Source organism: Sceloporus occidentalis, unplaced genomic scaffold, assembly GCF_023333645.1.
Source record: "Sceloporus occidentalis isolate IW3139 unplaced genomic scaffold, rSceOcc1.0.p SCAF_205, whole genome shotgun sequence".
NCBI lineage: Eukaryota > Metazoa > Chordata > Lepidosauria > Squamata > Phrynosomatidae > Sceloporus > Sceloporus occidentalis.
In genome coordinates, this window is record NW_028317185.1 from 335,462 (window position 1) to 355,203 (window position 19,742).

Here is a 19,742-nt window from a genome sequence, read left to right on the forward strand (position 1 = left end):
ACAGTGCAGACGTGTGGTTCTGTGTCCCTGTCCGTGGTACTGACAGGTACGTTAGTCCCGTTTAGTAGATCGTTGCATAGATGTGGCGCGGCCCGCGGTGCCCGTGGCTGTATTTACACGTTCTGTGGCTGCGCATGTACTGTACACACCCTGGGTTGTATATAGCGCGGTTATATACACAGCACACGCACGCTTTTGGCATCTGCTATATTTTGATGAACGGCGCCATGAAAAGAACGAAGCGCAGAAAGCCCGGCGGTCGGACGAGCGTGCGCGGAGTTCAGGATCCCGTGTTCGCGGGATGTGGGGAGGAAAACCTTTCAGACATTTGGGTGCCAATGATCCGGTTTTAGAAGCCACGGCCAATGATTTTTGGAATAAACATGCATTTTACCACATTTGAGGGTGGATAGAAACAGAATGGGCCAGCAGATAAGACCAATTCGACTTACAGGAGCCGTATGCGTGTTTAAATTCCCCTACTGCATTTACCTCTACCACTTCTGCTGGGAGGTTGATCCACTTATCCACCACCTTCTCAGTAAAACTTCCTTACATTACCCCTAAGCCTCTAACCCTCTGGTTTTAGACGGTGAGCTCTTTTTCTGACGTTTCTCCTCCTTTGAGATAAAGTTTCCTCCTGTTCATCTCTCCTCACGTTGGGATACAGGCGACGCCTGAAACATGTCAATAATACAGAAAATGTTTCCGCTTTATTATTGGGGTAACCCACAGGAAGCTGTTTTGCTGCAACTCCCATGACCCTTATGCCCTGGCTAAGCAACCGTCACTTTTCCTGTATTTTCTGTTAAGTTTTTTCTGTAAAGGGTGGTAGAGAAGAGGAACAGCCTCCCAGCAGAAGTGGTAGAGGTTAACCTATGTTTCTGTTGTTTGCTCTGACTTTGGTCTGTGTGTTAGAAAGGAAATAGCAAGAGAAGCCTTTCACAATGATTTCCCTGTGGGGTAAAAAAAAACTGGAAGCCAGCCTCCGTTCCCCATAGCCAAGGGGGTTAACAAGTCTACTGTAAGCTCTTATGTAATGGAACCGCCGCCCTGCCGCGGTAATCCATCTCCAGGTCTTGTGGCCCGGCTGGCGGGAGGGTGTGTGTGATGAATGCTTAGGACTTGTAGGACTGTGCCAGTTCAGGCTGTCTGCGCAGGAGACGCCACGCTCGCTCTCTCTCTCCTACTTTTTGGGCTTTAAACACCCATCCTGGGGGAGGGGGTGGACCACGGAGCCAAGCCGCCTTATGCCATCCAGAAGCCGGGGCGCCCTACGGGTCCCGAGGACACCCAACATGCATTTCTCCTTCAGCGAAGAGGACATCAAGAAGCACCGGCTCCTGAAATCTGTGAGGTCAGTGACTCCTCCGTGGGGTAGGCAGCCAGGAACAGGACCTCGGCTCCCATCACGCTCAGCCAGCCTTCGTTTACTGAGGCTTATGTATCTGTGGAGTTAACGTACTTTGTCCGGGACTGATGACGGTTCAGCTGTTCTATTCTACAGCTCACCCGGACGGCTGTCAGTATGCTGTGGCTGAGCTTAGTGGGAGTTGTAGTCTTGATCAGCCTTACTTGTGCTGTAAATTGGGAGCAGAGCCGCCAAGCGGGGTTATATTCCTGTCCGGACCGGTGGCAGCAGGTGGCAGGGTAACGGAGATCGCGCTCGGACGTCACCGTCTGCCCGTAAAGACCCAAGCGGGGCAGCATGAGTTTGCGGCTGAGTTTTGGCAGCAGGTGCGGGGAATCTGATCGCGGAGCAGGAATACTTTACTGAGAGGGTGGTAGATGACTTGAACAGCCTCCCAGGAGAAGTGGTCGAAGCGAATACAAAGAGGGAATTTCCTTATCTGCCATCAAATTCTATGTTTCTAATGTCTTTGCGGCTCAAAGTCAAACAAACGGGCAGAAACGTCCTGAAAGAGCCCGGGGGGGCAGGCTGGGTGTTCTGTACCCCGGAGATTTCAATTAAAGCCCATGCAGGGTCCGTCCGTCCGTCTGGTGGAAGCCATGTATTATTACAGATAAAATCAAACTTGTCTGGAGGTGCACCATCGGCATGGCTACCGCGATGTAAACTAACCTGCAGAGCTTACACTCTAATATAAACAGAGATGTAATATAGAGCAAATTTTTGTCATGCGTATATTTTGCGTGGAGGAATAGTGGTCCACAGAGCTTACACTCTAATACACAGGCAAGTGAGTGGTAGGGAACCCTGATCCCGAGTATTAACTTGCTGTCAGTTTCCTCTATGTTCTTTTAAACATATTTTGGGACGAGGGGGACTTCAGTAAACGAGGGGTTAATACCCCTGTATATGTGGCTATACAGAAATCTTACTATGGGGCCAGAGAGCTTTCGTTAAACGAGGGGTTAATACCCCTATTTATGGGGCTAGACAGAAATCTCACTTTGGGATCAGAGGGCTTTTGGTAAACGGGGGGTTAATACCCCTTGTTATGCCTCCAGGCGTGGAAGGCAAAGTATAGCGATTGTATAGACGGCAGCAGCGTGTTTATCGGCGGGGTTAGCGTGTGCGCTGGTGTTTAATGGTGGCGGGGTTTCTGTACACGGCGCCGTGTGAAGGTATGTGGCTCTGTGTAAGTAAATCTGCTTTATATGTTTGGATACACGCAAGCAGACGTGTTTAGAACGTGTTCCAGGCTGAGCCTCTCGGGGAAAGGCTTAACGCCAAGGAGACGGCGTTTACACTCGCTTTGTATACAGCCCTCCGCTAAGTGTTTGCGAGCCGATCTTCTGGGACTCCTGAGGCTTCGTTTTGCGTTACAAAAAGAAGCTGCCTTTTGCGGCCGGCGCCGCTCGAATGACATCGCAAATACACTTAATAATACATTGCGGGGGTCTAAGGGGTTAAATAATGTTATATTATTTCTGGGAGGAAAGGGAAGCAGTCCTGCTTTTCCCCACAGAGCTCTGCATTTTTAAGCAGGCATTTGGAAGAATAACTATGTGTTTTATCTGATTTTTTTTCCCTTTCACCCGTAATAGGGTAGTAGATAAGTGGAACAGCCTTTCAGCAGGGAGTGGTAATGCTAATTCAGTGAGGGAATACAGCATTAAAATAGTGTCCCTGTTACTCTCAAACACCCAAACCCTTCCCAAAATAATTCTTTAATGCTGAGAAATTTTTCTCCCTAATGTTTTTTTTGTAGGGCTTTTTTAATTGTCACGTGACACAAAAGCAAACACTGATAGGTTGTTGCTATGGAAACTGGAGAAAGCATCCAACATGTTTGTGGTTTTATGTGATTTACACTTTCAATGAAAGAAAAGAAAAATAAAAGGACACAAAGCAAGATGTATTTGCTTAATCCTTCACCTCCTCCTCCTCCAAACAGTAACGGTAAATCAACGGGGAGGAATAATCCTGCAGGTCTTTCTAGATTGTGAGTCCTGTTTAGCCATTGTACAGCGCTGCGCAATATGATGGCGCTTTAGGAGTCAATAGAGGCAAATCCCAAGAAGAGGACGTTTACATGGATGCTCCCATGGTGAACACGCTAGGTGGGTTACGTAGGGTTAACGTGTAAATTGTTGGATGTACGGCGTGGGAAGGAGGCAGATCTGCTTTAAATTCCCTGAAACTGCTATTATTGCAAATTTTCTCTATTTTGCGATTTTTCTGAGACTTTCTATTCACCGATACCTTCCATTTTAACCTCTTGTGTGCCAGACTGCTGTACACAGCACCAGCAGACTTCCCTATCCACTGCCGGTACTTTCGCCTCTCTGCCGGTAAGACGTATCCCTGCGTAACCGGTCTTTGTCTGTATTGCAATAACAGAGCGGGAGAGGCATCGACACGACTTAATTCTCTCCTGCGGAGCTTACACTCTAACGGACGTGCAGAGCTGGGAACCATGGGAAGTTAAACCCGACCCTAAAACACAATAAATAACACTAAAATAGTACATGGAGAAATAAAGCCGCCCTAAGAGCTTACAGTCTGATTCGGTTAATGAGAGGTAGGAATCCTTGCCCACAGAGCTTACGCTCGAATGGACAGTAATACTGTACAGTGTCATTCTTACAGCTGCAGAGGATGGCCAGCAGAGCTTACATTCTACATCCCACAGCGGGAACCAAAACTGGACCAAGTGTATACTTTTTGGGGCAGTTGCTATGGAAACCTTGGAATGATTCTAAGGAGAGCTCCAGGCTCTTTGTGAATCAGGGTGCAGCAGAGCTAGCATTCTAACTCACAGGGGGGTGGGGGGATTCATGAATAATGTATATTGTATACACATCCCTCCCACACCTCGCTGACACTAAATGACTTCCCTTTACAAATGTTTGTCTTCTCAGTTACACTTTACCAGCAATAATATACCTGGGGGCTATATAATAATAATATACCTGGGGGTTATATAGTAATAATAATATACCTGGGGGTTATATAATAATAATATACATGGGGGTTATATAATAATAATATACCTGGGGGTTATATAGTAATAATAATATACCTGGGGGTTATATAGTAATAATAATATACCTGGGGGTTATATAGTAATAATATACCTGGGGGTTATATAATAATAATATACCTGGGAGTTATATAATAATAATATACCTGGGGGTTATATAGTAATAATATACCTGGGGGTTATATAATAATAATATACCTGGGGGTTATATAATAATAATATACCTGGGGGTTATATAGTAATAATATACCTGGGGGTTATATAATAATAATATACCTGGGGGTTATATAATAATAATATACCTGGGGGTTATATAATAATAATATACCTGGGGGTTATATAGTAATAATATACCTGGGGGTTATATAATAATAATATACCTGGGAGTTATATAATAATAATATACCTGGGGGTTATATAGTAATAATATACATGGGGGTTATATAATAATAATATACCTGGGGGTTATATAGTAATAATATACCTGGGGGTTATATAGTAATAATATACCTGGGGGTTATATAATAATAATATACCTGGGGGTTATATAATAATAATATACCTGGGGGTTATATAATAATAATATACCTGGGGGTTATATAGTAATAATATACCTGGGGGTTATATAATAATAATATACCTGGGGGTTCCCTGCAGTGCAGGGGTTATGTCCTGTATATATAATAGGGTGGGAGGAGCTATAGCATCAATGGTATAATGGGTGGGAGGAGCTATAGCATGTGTATAATGGGGCGGGAGGAGCTATGTGGTAGAGGTTACTACAGTGAGGGTATTAAACATGCATGGGACAGACATACGGCTCCTGAATCTCAGACGAGACCAACGACTGATTAAGGTCGGAGTCTTTACAGCGGGAGAAACGGGCGACCAGACGGGCGAACGGGGCCGATCTTCCGGCAGATTCTATGTTTCTATATCCTGCATTAAAGGGCGGGAGGCGATAAGTCCCGTATATTAGCGGAGTGGTATGTCCAGTATATAAAGGGTGGAAGGAGTTATCTCCTGTATATTATAGGGGGGGTATGTCCAGTATATAAATGGTGGGAGGAGTTATATCCAGTATATTAGAGGGGGGTATGTCCAGTATATAAATGGTGGGAGGAGTTATATCCAGTATATTAGAGGGGGGTATGTCCAGTATATAAATGGTGGGAGGAGTTATATCCAGTATATTAGAGGGGGTATGTCGAGGATACCCCTCTCCGTAATGCAGCTAGGGTTAAACAGGATTACTGTCAGCGGTTGCACAATAGGCAGGAAATCAGAGGTATCGTATTATGATGTCATCAGACAGTTTCACAACTCAAAGCAAATGATGCGGCTTCATTTATTTTCCTTCTGTGCACTTTGGGAATCTTAAGGAAATAGATAGCCCGGCACCCAGAACAGCTACACGTATGACTTATTATACAACCATAACTCCCTGCACCCTCAGCCAGCATGTGCACACATCAGTGACAATATGGGGTCTCAAAGGATATCGCATGCCATATGTGTAAAATCAGCCCAGTGTGATCCATTTAATGATATAGCGCCCACACATTCTGTAGCGCTGCTACAAGAGGGGGCAATTAAAATAGACAATAACATTAAAATGACAATATGCGATTAGATGATAAGATTAACGCATTAAGACGTGCAGAAGGAGACGAGGGTCTTGTTCTTGTGAGCTTACAATCTATTAATAGTAACCCTTTCACGATGGAGGCTTCTCCTTTTAGGATTGTGTATAATAAACCTACATGACACGCTTCCTCCTTGGTGTTAACCCATGCAGTGCCGTTCTATACAAAGCTCTAAAGATAAATATCTACAGGTTACCAGAAACAGCATCCTGATTCCTGATACTGACCAAGAGGACCAGCAAGCTGTGTATCTAATTCACCACCGCTCCTTTAATAATAATAATAATAATACTCAGGCAATATTATAAAAGCATCCCCCCAGTGCTGTATACAGTAATAACCCCCCAGTGCTGTATACAGTAATATAACCCCCAGCGCTGTATACAGTAATATAACCCCCCAGCGCTGTATACAGTAATATAACCCCCCAGCGCTGTATACAGTAATATAACCCCCCAGCGCTGTATACAGTAATAACCCCCAGTGCTGTATACAGTAAGAACCCCCAGTGCTGTATACAGTAATAACTCCCTCCCCAGTGCTGTATACAGTAATAACCCCCAGGGTTGTATACAGTAATATAACCCCCCAGCGCTGTATACAGTAATAACCCCCAGGGCTGTATACAGTAATAACCCCCCAGCGCTGTATACAGTAATAACCCCCAGTGCTGTATACAGTAATAACCCCCAGTGCTGTATACAGTAATAACCCCCCAGCGCTGTATACAGTAATATAACCCCCCAGCGCTGTATACAGTAATAACCCCCAGTGCTGTATACAGTAATAACCCCCAGTGCTGTATACAGTAATAACCCCCAGGGCTGTATACAGTAATATAACCCCCCAGCGCTGTATACAGTAATAACCCCCAGGGCTGTATACAGTAATAACCCCCAGTGCTGTATACAGTAATAACCCCCAGCGCTGTATACAGTAATATAACCCCCCAGCGCTGTATACAGTAATATAACCCCCAGCGCTGTATACAGTAATAACCCCCAGGGCTGTATACAGTAATAACTCATCCCAGTGCTGTATATAGTAATAACCCCCAAGTGCTGTATACAGTAATACCCCCCATGCTGTATACAGTAATAACTCATCCCAGTGCTGAATACAGCAATAACCCCCCCAGCGCTGTATACAGCCCTGATAGCCACCAAGCATTTGCCCGAGGGGCCAGATGGCCAGTTCAGGCTTTAGATACACTGTATAGACCTTCAGATATAAGAAATAGGACAAAGTGCCTTTTTGTGTTATTTCTCTATGGGGAAGATGGTCAGCCGGTCCTTCAAATAAAACTAGTGCATGCGCCTATATGTGCTGCTTTTTATGTATATGGACTGTGTATATATATATATATATATATATATCTATATACCGGTGTGTGTGTGTATATATGTGATATATATATATACTGTGCGTCTGTCTTAATTGTGAAGAGTCCTAATTAAAACTCCTGGTATAATTAAATCGATGCCAACAGAGGACATTGGACTAAAATTGATTATGACCGGGAGGGCCGAAAGTGACATTACTGGCAGTCAAAGCGCATGATTCCTTGACCCAGCTTTATAATACAATACGTCATCAGAAGTGAGCGGTGGCCCACTGGGCTTGCACTCTAACACATGGCTGGGGACATACGCTTAACTGGACCATCTTGTTTTGCTTCCAGTCAGGTGTACCGGATGTAAATGCAGAGATGTGGTGTTTGCCTGCCCTGCAGAGCTTACAATCACATACGCAGGGCTACACAGCACTACATAAAGGAGCCACCGAGCTTACATGTTAAAGTATCGAGAGTTCTACGCAGGGGTAACAAGAAAAGGAAACGCAGCGGGGCAGATGGAGAATAAGCAGGTGTGGGGCTCGTCGTTTGCCTCCCACAGCCCCCGTGTGAGGATCAGGTCACGGTAACCCAGCCCTGCAAGCACAATACGTATACAACAGGACCCAAATACTTTACACAAGTATACTGCAGGCAGCGCAGGGATTGCTGCTGGGATTGTGGAGAGCTACATGATTTACGCCCGAACAGGGGCCGGATAAACATTGAGCCTTTTTTTTACAGTGTTCTAGGGAGCTTGCAATCTATTCTACTATTTACTCAGTAATTAAGGGGGTTATATATAAATCATGATTCAAGCAAAAGGTTTGAAAAGTTGTCTTATCACCATAGTAACCTATTTTAGATGTTCCAGTCGATTTGACCATTCGTTTGGGTGCAATGGCAATTTGCATCGGAAGAAGAAACCTCTGAGGTCCCAAAAGCTTTATGTGACATCTTTATTTACGCTGCCCCGATAAAACGGATCGGCTTTGACTAAAGACTCCGTGTTCTCTCGGACCGACACGGCTATATTTTCCTTATTTTGGTGATAAGACAGCCTTTTTTTCTGCAATGCCCCAGAGGCAGAAGACCTTGCCCGGCAGACACAGCAATGTCTCTTCCCCGTTATTTTGGCTTGGAGATGGCAGAGTGTCCTTCGTGGGCTACTTTATCTAAGTGGCCGCAATAATATAAATGTGCGTCTTATAACAGCATCTCGGGGGGGGGGGGGGGGGGGTCATGTCCAAAACAAACTTGATATGAAAGTAGGACAGGGTTATAAATAGGAGTTACAGGGGGGTTGTTTGGAGGAATGGGGGTTAGAAGGGGATATATGGAGTAATAGGAGGGTTAGAGGGAGAGGGTATTTGGTGTAATAGGGGGATTATAGAGATAATGTATTTGGTGTCGTAGGGGGAATTATAGGTAGAGGGTATATGATGTAATAGGGAGATTATAATGAGAGGGTTTATGATGTAATAGGGAGATTCTAAGAAGAGGGTATATGATGCAATAGGGGGATTATAGGGAGAGGGTATATGATGTAATAGAAGGATTATAGGGAGAGGGTATATGATGTAATAAGGGGATTATAGGGAGAGGGTATATGATGTAATAGGGGGATTCTTTAGGAGAGGGTATATGATGTAATAGGGGGATTTTAAAGATAGTGTATATGATGTAATAGGGAGATTATAATGAGAGGGTTTATGATGTAATAGGAGAGGTTATAAGGAGAGGGTTTATGATGTAATAGGAGAGGTTAGTCGATGCATAGGTACTGTCTGTATTGTTTCGTGATTTACAGGTTCTGATTCACCTACATGACTGAATGTAACACTATTGTAACTAAAATGCAGCTTTGAAAACATCCATTCCTAGTAACGGTGTTATCGGAGAAATGTATCATTTCATAAATTTGAAGGCAACACTTGATTGTCATCTGGCATAAAAACAGGCACTGATACGTTGTTGCCATAGAAGGTGAAAAAGCTTCTTAAAAGTTTTTGTGTTACTTTTATGTGATTAAAAAGATAAGAGGACAGACCTGCTAAGGTTTATTTATTGGGATGCTAAAGAGAGTGGACGAAATGCTGACCCTTATTACTCCAGTATGTGTTAAGCAGCTGGAGTTACTTCGGTAGGTAAGTAATCCCTCATGGCGGCATAGGTGGTGTTCCAGAGCCGAGTGCTTTCTGTTTGTGTTAGGGGACCAGGATATGGAGCGCTCTCCCTGGTGACCGATCGTGTTTGTTGGTGACTGAGCTGTTGGGAGTTATGGTCTCAGCGTTTCCAGTGACTTTGTCCCGGGAGACTGGTGTCAGCGTCCCCACCTTACGTCAATACTGTCACCAGCAGCACGCGGCGTGGCGTCAGTCCCCAAAAGACGTCAGTGCCGAGGGACGGACACACATCATTGTCACCCGTACACGTCTGGCTGGATATCTGTGTAGCGGGAGATATATGTCACATATATGTTTATTCTATTCTGAGTCATTTCCTAGAATGTGCGTGATAAGCGATAATATTTAAAGGGGCGGTGTAATGCCTGTACGGCCCCGACACTGAATAATGCATATATGGAAGCAATCCTTACCTGCAATCAGCAAAGAGAGAAGTGAACTAAACAGTGCTTATGATGGCTGGAGTGTCCTTTAAAAGTCTTAACTGCCCATATACCCGGCTGTATATCTTTTTTGCCCCTACCCATCTGCATATCGGTTGTGATCAACAGGTAACTACAATTCCCATCACCCATAATACCACACTAAGTATCCATAGGCTAGAGAATACAGCGTATACAGCAACTATATACGGTGAGCAAAGTATATATATATATATATATATTGTTTTAGGTTGATGACATGTCTTGGATACCTTTTCTTCAATGTGGGGATTTAACCCTCTTTCCTCACTCTCTTGCATATCACACAGCGATCAGGAAGCAAGTCTTTGCAGCCCTCAGTATCACAGTATGGGTGGTCAGAGACGTCATCAGAGACCCCAGGAGTGTCTGTACAGACCCTGCGAGGTCCTTATTACAAGGATCCACGTCAGGAGGATAGTTCTGTTACCCCCTTTGTTGCAAAAAAAAGAGGATTAAAAGTTCCTTGGTTGTCTTTATCTGATTAAACCTTCCGAGGAAAGAATTGACAGCTCTGCTAAGGTTAATTAGTTTAACATCCTGGGGCGTGCAATTCATGTTTGTCTCAGTGGAACAGCACCTTTAAACTGCTGCCAAGGCGTTGATTGCTTCTGCTGTTCTTACGCTGGGAGAAAGAGGTCCTACGACGAACACGCTCTGGACGAACACGCATGTGACTCGTAGGCCAGTTTTCCATGAAGTCACTCTTTCCGGTTACAGCAGCGAGAGAAGAAAGTTACGGAGAGCTCGCAGCTCCAAAATGTCATTTTTTTCCCCTATAATTCCGTCGAATGCTTGAAAATACATTCCGTGGTTATTTTAGACGTTTCCTGGATCCAGCTTCCCGTAGAACTAAACGCGGCTTCCAATCTAATGCGAGAATTGAAGTCCTTTTTCTCCTAATTGGCTCTATTCACTAAAGGGAAGGTCCGTCCCCAGCGAGCTTCTGCTGCAGGAAGGTTTTGGATGACCCTGTATAATGTATAGTTAAATCCGTGAGGTTTTTCTCCCCCATTTTTTTCCACCCATTTCATTCTGAAACTTAGTATGTAGGTCTAACCAGTCATTGAATGGAATGTTGTATTTTTGGGTGGGTCTCTTTGTCTTCTGTCCGGCGTGTTTCTTAATGTCGTTGTCCGTTTTTAACGTTATTGTTCGTTTTTGCTCTCCCCCCCCCCCCATTGGAATAGCGCTACGGAATCTGCCAGCGCTCTATAAATAAAATGTGCTGCTTTTGACCGCAAATCTTTGAGTGCTGGAGTGCGACCAGCTTCAAACCCACAAACCTCCCACATGTTCTGGAGCATGAAAAAGGCAGCCCCCACGTAAAGTCATACCCTCTCATTTGGGTGAAGGGCGCACTGTCCTGGGTAACCCCGTCGTTGCTGATGGTTGACTTGTATGCGCGTTAAGTCGGTGGAATGTGCAGAAAAGAATAGAATTTGCGAATGAGAATCCCCGCAACATTCATTTACACGGCAAGCTTACACGCGTGTTATTCCATAGGCAGTTAGCGGTTTCCTTAAAGGGACAGTTTAATGTTCAAGAGGCCCCGCTTAAGAAGAATGTATATTAAAGTACACTGGGATTAACCCTAACCCTCTGCGAGTTCTTTAATATTCATTCTTGCAAAACAAAAACCTAATATAATAAGACGGGCTTACCTGGGGAAGAAGATGGGCTGAAAATGGTTTAAGTGACCGAAAGTATGGCTCCCCGGTCACTCTCGGTGTGGTGCGGGTTACTTTAAGCTATAACATGCTTGTTTGGTTGTTGAGTGTAAAGAATATAGTTATAATAACATAAGTCTGGAAATTGCCTCGCTAAGACGCTGAATGATCACTCGAGCTATAGATTAACGCAGTGACCAGACTTGACCAAAGGTGCATCTCCTCGCATTCACCAATATACGAGCTGTTTGCAAGTGCAGGTGAGGGCATGCGAGTTGAAAGGGTGCATGTATGGACATCCAAGCCCTCTAGTTTTAGATACGTAGTGTACTGTGTCCTGGTTAAGGTTCCTATGGTTTGCATGTACCTGTTGCGCTGGGGGTGGAGACGGGGGGATTAGGGGAATCCTATAAGGGTTATACAGGACAGCCAGACAATCCTATTACTACGGCAGTCTCCTTATGTCACTGAGACGTCAGAGGGATCTCTCCCCGAAATCCCTTCTCAGTGACGCAGAAGCAAGAGTTTATCTTCATCGGGCAATTATCCTGCTCCGTGCTCTCCGGGACGTGTGCGGAGTCAGCTCGATTAACCCTGCGCTACCAGTGCATTTAACTCCTTCGTAATCTTAGTGTGAATGCCGGGAGAAGAGCGCCTTGCAGTATCAGTCTAACTCAGTCTTACAATTGTATGGCTCAAAATATTCAGCTAGCATTTACTATGCAATCAGTGTGTGGATCAAGTTCATCAGTAAGCGGCTCCTTTTGCTCTTTGCATGGCTTCTAGAGGACATAGTGTAACATATTTGTGATGCAGTTTAGTGACCCAACATTCATAGAGAAAGAAGAAGAGATCCGATGAAGAAGGGACTTCTGTGGTCTTAAAGATGTAGCCTGAGTACCTCGGGCTTCTAATAAAAAAAAAAATGAAATGGTGAATATATTGGTAGTGAGTGTCTTTCAGGTATCAGGCCACGCTGGATGTATATATAAGTGATGAGTATATTGCCAGTATACATCATTACTCAATATATCAGTTACTGTAGTATCTCACCAGCGTGTATATATCAGTAGCGAGTAATCCAGTTGTGTCCGACTGTGTTTGGTGTATATATGTCAGTATTTAGTATCTCTCCCATAGACTGCTCTGGGTGTATATATAAGCAGTGAGCATGCTGGATGTACAGTGCTGTGCAAAAGTTTTAGGCAGGTGCTGTAAAGAAAGAATGCTTTCAAAAATAGACATGGTATTAGTTGTTTTTTTTAAATCATTTATCAAAATGCAAAGTGAGCGAACAGAAGAAAAATCTAAATCAAATTGATATTTGGCGCGAACACCCTTTGCCTTCAAAACACCATTAATTGTTCTAGGTACACTTGGACGAGGTCAGGGATCTTGTAGTCATATATAGTTAGGTGTATAATAAGATGTTTATACCAAACAGGTGCTAATGATCCTCATTTTAATATGTAGGTTAAAACATAATCATTAACGGAAACAGCTGTGTAGGAGAAATGAACCTGAGTGAGGAACAGCGAAACTCACTAGCAAGTGATGTCCAAAGTCATATACAGGGTAGTCATACCTTATCAGTAAGGTCTTCCCAAGCAGACAGGGATTTCCAGATGTTCTGTCCAAGCTCTGCATTGAAGGCAAGGGGGGGTCACACCAAATATTTATTTGATTTAGATTTTTCTTCTGTTCCCTCACTTTGTTAAATGATAAAAAATAAACTAATACCATGTCTATTTTTGAAAGCATTCTTACTTACAGCATTTTTTTTTACAGCTGCCTAAAACTTGTGCCCAGTACTATATATATATATATATATATATATATAGTATATCAACGGTGAGTATCATTCCCGTATCAGACTTTGCTGGGTGTATGCGATAATCGCGCACAAGGGCCCTGTGTCCTTGTGTAAACACGCCTGCGTTCTTGGGAGAGCCTTTCACACAGTTTGTTAATTAATCAGCGATGTCATGTTTTGTGTATATAATCACTAACCCGCCATCCTACACGAGCCAGAGCACCTTCATACAGGTTACCGGAGTATTGCAAAGAGCTACCCCTGCCCCAGATCCGGAAGGCTTAAGTGTGAAACAAGTCCATTATACTGAAGGCACGCCTGCTGGACAGTAACATCCCCACGACACTCATGCTGTGTAATACTCTGGTGCATCCCCAGCACTCAAGGGGTTAATCATGATGTGTAACACTTGGGTCCTGCTGGACAGTGACATCTTGTGGCACATAAAGGGTTCCAGTTTCTGCATGTTGAAGGGGTTAAGTGGGCAATCCAGCGAGGGTACAGAGTGACCCCGGGGCAGCTTGTGTTTATCTCTGCATCCAGTTTGTGCCCACTGTCTTTTATTAAACGCACTGGTCCCAGCAGGGGTATTATTGACGGGTGGACTGGTTGTTGCCCCAGTCTGTTGCACTCTGAGGATCACCATGGATCCCAATGATCCTAACATTCTGCAGATATCTGGCCCCCGCCCACGCCCTCCACACACCTGTACCCACGGACCGCTCACATACACTGCGCATGCACCTCCGTGTGCATATAGAGGCAGCTGTCACATGGAGCTTATATGCATCTTCACACCTATATAAACTGTTTGTGGTCGACGCACCTGCCTATACTGTAAATATACTTCTAAATGCGTTCCAGGCTCATATACGCCTCTCATCGCCTCCATCAAAGAATTCCATCCCCTCTTCATGGATTAAACTCAATGCATTGCTATTCAAGGTAGACGTGTACTCCAGTGCGGGGTTGTGGGGGCTCCTCCAGAGGCTGGACCCCATACAGCTGTGCTAATGGCCGCCCTCACACCCCCCTTAAACCTTCGTACCTGACATGTTCACCTACATATGGCCCTCTAATGAACAGACAGATCTCCTAGCAGAGGGAGAGCCCCTCGCATGTACCCCCTGCTTTACATTCACAGTCCTTTACTGCTTGTAAAGTAAGCATACAGTACACTGCCAGTACCTATGTTCATATACATATCAAACATATACCCACGCTTTGTACATTTCCAGTATAGGGGGGGTCCCTGCCCCCACCGCGTGACGCGGGTAATCTGTCACCTCTTATCTGCTCCTGCCGGTCCCATGATTTACACGCAGGTTAAACACAGCCACTGGGATACACACGTGCCACCCACTCTGCCTCCTGTAGCCTGCTTGAGGATCATGGGAGTAGTAGGTTTTGACCCCCCCCGTATCAGTATTAAAGGTTGGAATGTGGGGGGGGTACACCATTGTGGGGGCCCTTCAGAGACAGGGCCCCATAGAGCTGTGCTGAACCCGACAGCGGCCTGAGGAGCTGACATTGTACAAGGACAGAGCCTCCACTTAAGGACACTTTCGTTTAGGGGGCGTGGTTAGAGGCGGTGCTAGGGGAGGGGCTTTAATGAGACTATATAATGTGACTTTGTGACTAATTGATAGCTATATACCCTATGTGACTGACAAGGGCATTTAACACAAGATTAATTTATTTTATTAACACAATTAACCCCAGAAACCCATTTTCTGCTTTTGTAGAAACATAGAATTTTCTGGCGGATCAGACCCCGTCGCCCGTCTAGTCGCCCGTTTCTCCTGCTGTAAAGACTCTGACCTTAATCAGTCGTTGGTCTCGTCTTAGATTCAGGAGCCGTATGCCTGTCCCATGTGTGTTTAAATCCCCTCACTGTATTACCCTCCACCACTTGTGCTGGGAGACTGTTCCACTCATCTACCATCCTTAGTATCGGGAGCCATGTGCTTATCCCACGCATGTTGACGTTCCCTCACTGTATTGACCGTGTATTGTTTGCGTAGACTTAGAGTAATAAGCCCCAGAGTTAGTTCCCACACTAACCCGCAAACATCTGCAAAGTAGGGATTAGGTATAAAGAGCAATTCTGATATAAAGTGGTAACTGTGATGCAATCGCCATGGAAACCAATGGAATATCCCTGCTTAGCCCCCAGTCTCCGTGACAGTTCCTGCCTGTTACTTTGTGCGTCTCCAGTGGAATTTCCTGCCCCCCCCCTCTCCGACGCTCCTTGATGCTCTCCTCCAGTAACCTTTATCCCCGTCTCTCCCCAGACCTTTAATCCCCTTCTCCCGTTCCCTTTCCCAGCTGACGGTGACGCAAGCGGCCGGCTCCAGATGTGCCGCCTTTAATATTGTAATTCGATAAAGCTGCTTCATCTCTGCGTGACGTCCTGCACCAGATGTGATCGTCCTTCCCTGCCCCCCCCCCTTACCAGGGAGCGGCGGGTACCTAGTACTGCTATGGGGTCACGGGGTGGAATAAATAATTCCATATGTGTTAAGCGAAAGATATAGGGAAACCTATGGTGTTCTGTAGTGTGGAATTTCCAGTATTTGACCTATACATCTGCCAGGGTGCGTTGGATCATTTCACATTGTGGGCATATATCGAGGAATATTTAGCTATATCTTTAAGCTGGGGGGGGGGGATCTTTTTTTTTTCCTGGGAAAAAAGTGATTCCGATTCTTCCTATAGCAACCCGCAAAACAGCCCAATCATCAGGGAGATTTGACCGGTTGCTATGGTGATAAGACAGTGGTCACCATTGATGCGTCTCTCCGCGCTGTCAGACCTCCTCACATGTCAAACGGCCAGAAAGGGGCATTTTTGTTGTTGTCTTGATTGCTCCTTTTTTTCAAGGAATTAAGAAGATTTCTTGCTTCTTAAGAAGAATTATCTCCCTGAGGTTTATGAAGAAGGCAGAAGTCTGCGGGGGCGCCTGATACCCGATACTCTGCGGTCGTGGCTGCTTTGCCTTTAAATTGATATTCACGTATATACCCCAGAAACGACGCAGTCTCTAGTGATATTGATATCGACATACGTTTTCAAGACCTCAGAGGTCTATTTTTTAGATGTGATGGAGAAGGGACCCCCGCGGTGCTGAAAACCCAGCTGCATGGGACTACAACTCTCATAAGGCTCAGCTAGTCCTAGAAACGCTCCTTTTCTTTTGGGTACCTGCAGAGCATCATGGGAGCTGTAGTTCAGCAGCAGCTGGAGAGCGTTCTCTATCGCAGATCTACATGCGCTCCTTTGAATACGTTGAATGCGTAACATTTAAAGGAATTCATTTCTGTAGCCCCGGCCAGCTGAACCCTGTAATACACTCACACCCAGTATACCCTTCTTCGAGAGCGCTGGGATATGACATCATACACTGTGTTAGTTTCCATGGAAACGATAGCACAACACAGTTCAACTGTAACCGTTTAAAGGGAGATCTTTCATCATCCCAAACGGCCCTTTGGAAAGCCATGGCACACTAGGGGGGCCAGTCACCCAGCAGGACGATAGGCCCCTAGTGGAGTGGCTACCATCACCCTTAGTCGGCCTTGGCCAGACTACACCACTACTCATACCCAGCAAGCAATCCAAGCTACTAGAAGCCACCGGACCCCTGATTATGTGAAGCGGCTGCCATAACAGGAATGCTCTCCAGGCACATTTTTTGTTCAGAATGTTTATTACGTATTGAAATGCCGCGCATGGGCTCAGCGCCCTGTCTGTCCCAAGCTCCTAAGTCGTCGTAACCCTCCTCCCTTTGCTTTGCTTCTTCCCCAGCTTCGATGTGGAAAATGGACCTTCTCCCGGTCGCAGCCCCATCGATTCGCAGGCGAGTCCGGGGCTGGTGCTGCACCCGAGCTTCCCGCAGAGCCAGCGGAGAGAGTCCTTCCTGTACAGGTCGGACAGCGACTACGATATGTCCCCCAAGACCATGTCCCGGAACTCGTCCATCACCAGCGAGGTGTAAGTATAAGGTGACGCAACCCATAGCGGCGTATAGTGATGCTGAGTACCCAGCTCTGTGTAGTGATCCGGTAATCTGCACACAGTACAGTAATTCTGCAGATATTACCCCTGTCTATACCTTGATATAATGAGGATCTGTAGACTGATAATCGTCTGTCCGTCTATCTGTCATACGCCATTAATACTGTTTTTAATTATTTTGCAGACACACTGAGGACCTCATAGTTACACCTTTTGCTCAGGTATGTTGCCCATATGTTGTTACCTATAGCCTCGTGCAGTAGGGTGATGCTGAGAACCTTTATTTCAATAAAAATTGAAATAAAAGTATTCAATAAAATAAAAAAATAAAAAAGTTTTTCACTACAAGTGCAGCCTTCATTGCCTAGCAGGATTCTGTTACCTCTAAGGTGAGTGCGCTGGCACCGTCCCTCCGAGGTGCACATGGACAAGCTCAGCTTTTACAGAGCGAACTTCAGCCCCGAGAGTTGGCTCTTGAAGGGGTTCTGGATGTAGAGAAAAGTGCATTTGCTCGAACCTCCACGTTCTCTTTGCAGCCATGTGCTTTACGGTCAACGTATACGTTTACGCTCCGCGCTCCGTCCGCTGCTGTTCAAACAGTGACACCCGGTGGCCATTGTGTGTAACTGACGCGTGTTATCCTGAGGGCTCCTTGCAAGCTGATCGTGTCCCCAAAGTTCATTTAGATGTCCCGACGCTAAACTCTGCAGGGACGCGGAATTCCTGATACTTTGCGGATTTCTGCTTAGAAACTGCTATTCACTTACATCTCCCAGAGAAGTGACACATTCTTTAAATCAGGAGCTTCCAAATCCATTCTATTGAATGAGGTCCTGAACGCTTACGTGAGTCGAAATCAGGGGTACCCAATAAGTCAGTTGTATGGAACTACAACTCCCATAAAGCTCAGCTGGTCATAGAAATGCTTCTTTTCTTTTGGATACTCTTTTCTAAGCCTGATCTCCTGTCGTTAAGTTGCTGGTTGTGCGTCTCGTAACTGCTTTGGATAAATGCAGATGAAGGTTCTTGTTCCCCCTGTGACATCACACTGTGGTTTTCTGCCCCCCCCCCCCAGGTGCTGGCCAGCCTGCGCAGCGTCCGCAACAACTTCACCATCCTCGCCAACGTGACGTCCCCGACGAACAAGTGAGTGTGTGCCCGAGCCAAGGGGACTAAGACCAGAGCCATTGTACATATATGTCTATATACCGTATATAATGTATATAGTCCATGCATTGTGCTAGCAAAAATGAAAGTAAATGTATAGCTTAAGAAAAAAGGGGGTTGATCAGGCGGTTCTTAACACCGTTCAGCGTACAAATGATGTCATTGTGAGTAATTTATTTGCATACAAGGTCGTATATTAAGGTGATCAAATTTGACCTTTCCTAGGGGACACGGGAAAAACATATTGAAATCATCGCGGGTGACATTTCAGAGAAGCAAAAGTTATTTTAGGTTTACTGGTTCCTTGAAGGAGACTTCTACATTCGCTCCCGGAAAATGAGGTCACCAGCATGACAGAGCCAACAATGTTTAACTCCTGAGCCGTACACTGGCAACTCTCCTAGCGAGCCTTGCTCTATACGCGCTATTTAGTTGGATTGCCTTTAAAGGGGTATTTGCTTCTCTTCGTTGTCCCAGCCTGCCAGGGTTTTAGCAACGAGTCTTTAAGAAATGCTTTACCTCGGCCACACGTTGCCTTATGATGTCACAGCTCAGGTGAATCTTTCATCACTCGGCATTGCCAGGTAACTGCGCATGTCCCGATGCTTCCAACCTTACCGAGCACATTACCCAGATTGACCCTAACAGCACCCAGTCCGATGCCAGCATGACAGGCTAGGGTGCCAACCGCAGAGACAAGCCGTAAAGGGACGTTAATCAGGGGAACGAGCAGCCCCAGGGCCTCAAAGCCTATCTTTTACAATAAATAATGTTTCAAAAGCCAGTCAATGTCTACTTTTTCTTCCTAAAGGAGTTTGTAACGTGTGTTTTTCCCGCGCAGGCGCTCCCCCGTAATGCCTCAGCAGACCGTTTGTAAAGCAACCCTCTCAGGTGAGCCTCGTTCTTTATAATCTGCATGGATTACAAATGGATTTACACGGATATTTCGGTTTTCTTCATCTAGTATGTTACCCTGGGCAGAATCTATAGCGTTATAT

At 45.3% G+C, this 19,742-nt stretch overlaps 1 protein-coding gene across 1 annotated transcript in view; it reads left to right on the top strand.

Annotated features, from left to right (window-relative positions):
• The first annotated feature begins 1,250 nt into the window (after positions 1-1,250).
• LOC149277914 (3',5'-cyclic-AMP phosphodiesterase 4B-like) overlaps positions 1,251-19,742 on the top strand; it is a 40,762-nt gene continuing 22,270 nt past the window's right edge. Inside the window, exons 1-5 of the mRNA XM_089502533.1 lie at positions 1,251-1,357; positions 17,368-17,553; positions 17,762-17,798; positions 18,653-18,723; positions 19,586-19,635. Of these exons, the coding sequence (XP_089358659.1) occupies positions 1,251-1,357; positions 17,368-17,553; positions 17,762-17,798; positions 18,653-18,723; positions 19,586-19,635 (451 nt within the window). The remainder of the gene's footprint in view (positions 1,358-17,367; positions 17,554-17,761; positions 17,799-18,652; positions 18,724-19,585; positions 19,636-19,742) is intronic.